The sequence below is a fragment of the Humulus lupulus genome, chromosome 2, assembly GCF_963169125.1.
Source record: "Humulus lupulus chromosome 2, drHumLupu1.1, whole genome shotgun sequence".
NCBI lineage: Eukaryota > Viridiplantae > Streptophyta > Magnoliopsida > Rosales > Cannabaceae > Humulus > Humulus lupulus.
This window is the reverse complement of record NC_084794.1, coordinates 122,824,398-122,827,572: the sequence shown is the minus strand read 5'-3', so window position 1 is coordinate 122,827,572 and position 3,175 is coordinate 122,824,398. Positions and strand designations below refer to the sequence as shown.

The 3,175-nt window shown below is 29.9% G+C and overlaps 1 protein-coding gene across 1 annotated transcript; it reads left to right on the top strand.

The window, feature by feature from the left end:
• Positions 1 to 2,375: 2,375 nt before the first annotated feature.
• LOC133814691 (uncharacterized) lies at positions 2,376 to 2,972 on the top strand. Its single transcript, XM_062247621.1, has one exon. The coding sequence runs from the start codon at positions 2,376 to 2,378 to the stop codon at positions 2,970 to 2,972; it is 597 nt and encodes a 198-aa protein (XP_062103605.1).
• Positions 2,973 to 3,175: the final 203 nt, after the last annotated feature.

Sequence of the window (3,175 nt, the reverse complement as noted above, 5' to 3'; positions counted from 1 at the left end):
GAGAAAGACAAGAGTTAATGATAGGGGCATTGTAGTAAAAAAAAAAAATTTAATCTTATTTTTGGGATGCCACATAATTTTGTCATATTTTAGAATTAGTGTACATTATCATGCATAAAACATGACATTTCCCAATCATCTATGTCGATTCAATGGAGAGGATGCAACAAATTACTAAATCATATATATACTAGGTAAAAGCAACGTAAAATGCAATTTTACTTAATTTTATTTATAAAAATATATTTTATTTTTATTATATTTTTTAATTATCATATAAATTTTAAATAAATAAACAATATCATATATTATAAAAGAATGACATAAATACATTAAAAAAAATTAAACCAAAACATTATCTATAGTTTTTAAAAAATAAAAATAAGATAATTTTAATTTAAAAAATAAATAAAAATCGTTAAACCAAGAATCCATTAAATACACACTGTTTATATATAAAGATTTGGTGCATTTTAGTTTTAAAATTAAATAATTTTCTTCTTCTAATTTTCTATTAGAAAAAATACGTATGAATTTAATATAATAAAATATTAAAAAATTCTAAATAAAACTATGAATTAAAAAAGTTTATTTGATTAATTTAATTATATAATTTAAAAAAGTTCAAAGCCAACAAAAAGTTATATATATTATTTAATTAATGGATAGAGCAATTAAAATAAGTAATTTTATTTTACTATTACATATATGTTTGGATAAACAAAATACGTTAAATGACAAAATAAATAAATAATAAACGAAAGAAAAAATAAATCTATGCACATAAATATTTTTCAGTTATAATTTTGAAAAACATAATTTTAATTTAATACAAATAAATATGTAATAATTGGTAATTTAATTTTAAAATATTTGATGAGAAATTATTATGGTTCATTCATTACTTTTTTTTTTTTTTCAACTTATCTACCTTATTTAGATGACTTTAATACTAACGGTGTTAGAAAATAATAAAAAAATATATTAAATATGGAAAAAACAACAATTTATGTTAAACTCACATTTATAATATATAAATATATATTATTTTTTTTAAAAATAAACTAGAATTAGAAGAGTTGAAAATAGAAGCATATGTGTTGTACCCTAAAATAAGCATGAACTTAATCATTCAGTACGGGGGTACAACTGGCAGACAAACACATGGAGAAAGCGTACAAGTAGAGCATCTAGCTAACTCTGATGTGAACAACTTGAGTTAAACTTGGGCAGTATGACAACCAGATAATGTCCAGATCGCCTCTCAGGACAATAACTAAGTTCGAGATATGTTATGGCTAGATCGCCTTCTGGATACTTTGAACTTGGTTCGTATCAAAGTCCGTTCGCTCTTCGACATCTAGCTCGAGAAAAATGTTCAGCTTGTGGAAACCTAATCATGGCGTGCAATGAAGGATCCCAAAAGACTCGGAGGTTCCTTATACGCTCATTAATGCCCATGCAGCATTACACATTTATTGTCCGATATAACGGATGTAAATTCCATAAGCAATCATATCCCTATGTAAATGGGAAAATTATCCTGATTGATTATTTATCATATTTATGCACGCAATTACCCAAACCTATCCAGGAATTCCCACTATAAATATCAGGGATAATGGACAGGAAAAGAGACTGCTTTTTATGATACAGAAACTCTGCAGAAATTTTAAGAGATTAATAATATTGCCTCGTGGATTATGTGGATTTTAACCACTGAACCACGTAAAAATGTGAGTATGATAAAATTTTCATTTGATTAATTACCATTTAGAAAAGAGCACTAATTGTTAGAAAAACAATCAGAGTGCGCAGCGAAATTGCATGGTGGACCCAGTTGTTAAACAACAAAATTTTTTCCACCTCTCGTATAAACAGCTTATATGTTCAGGAATACATACATACAGGAACCATTAATATGTAATATTATTAACACATGCAACATATATATAATTATACACATACTAATATATTATATACACAAACATACAAATGTTCAAGGACAAAAATATATACATCTTGAAGCTTATCAAGCGTCATTGAGTCTTTTTGGATAAATAACGATCTTCGTATCCAACGCTTGGAGTACTCAGACTACGATCTTCTGGAGTGTTCTCTACACCTCAAGATGTGTGGTATTCGACGGTTCTCTACGGTGCAGTGGAGGTCCGATACAGTGTATTGACTGGGCTATTTTATCCTGGGGACGATGGGGCTGATAGTCTGCTTGCACATTTCTGGGCAGTGCCACGAACGTCTTAAAGAGAGCGATCTAGTCCGCAACTCAACCCAGATTATTAAACGGTAATTTCGTTCCTTTTTTTATTTCTGCAGCAACTATATCAACAATTTTAAGTCGTTAAGTTTCTGCCATGACTATCGATGATAACTCTGGTGTTGTTGACATTAATAAACCATTTCGTTTTGAGGGTAACCATTTTAAAAGATGGAAACAGAAGATGTTATTTTTTCTTACAATGAAAAAGGTTAACACTGCTCTGACTACTGATATGTCTATTGTCTCTGAAAAAGATGAGAACGATGAAAAAGACAAACAAACTAATGCATTAGAGGCTTGGGTCGAAAATGATTTTTTATGCAAAAATTTCATTCTCAATGGTTTATCTGATGACCTGTATGATTATTATAATTATGACAAAAATGCTAAAGAAATCTGGGACGCACTACAAAAGAAGTATGATACTGAGGAGGCTGGAACCAAGAAGTACGCTGTCAGTCGCTACCTCAAATTTCAGATGACCGATGACAAGTTAGTGGAAGCCCAATCTCATGAACTTCAGAAAAACACTCATGAAATCATTTCTGAAGGTATGTCTTTAGATGAACAATTTCAAGTTGCTGTGATTATTGACAAAATGCCCCCTGCGTGGAAAGATTTTAAAAAATTTCTCAGGCACAAAACAATAGAAATTTTCACTGGAAAGTCTGATCACTTGCCTTTGTATTGAGGAGAAATCTCGTAAACAAGACCAGAAAGAAGAAGTGCTTGTTGTATCCAGCAACAACAACGCTAACAAAAAGTCCACTGCTGTTCTGAAACCCAATGGGAGAAACTTTAAGACTCAGAATCGAAAGCAGAACTCAAACTGCAACAATCAACCTTGGAACAATAATCAGAATTGGAACCATCAAAGGAACCAAAATAGACAAC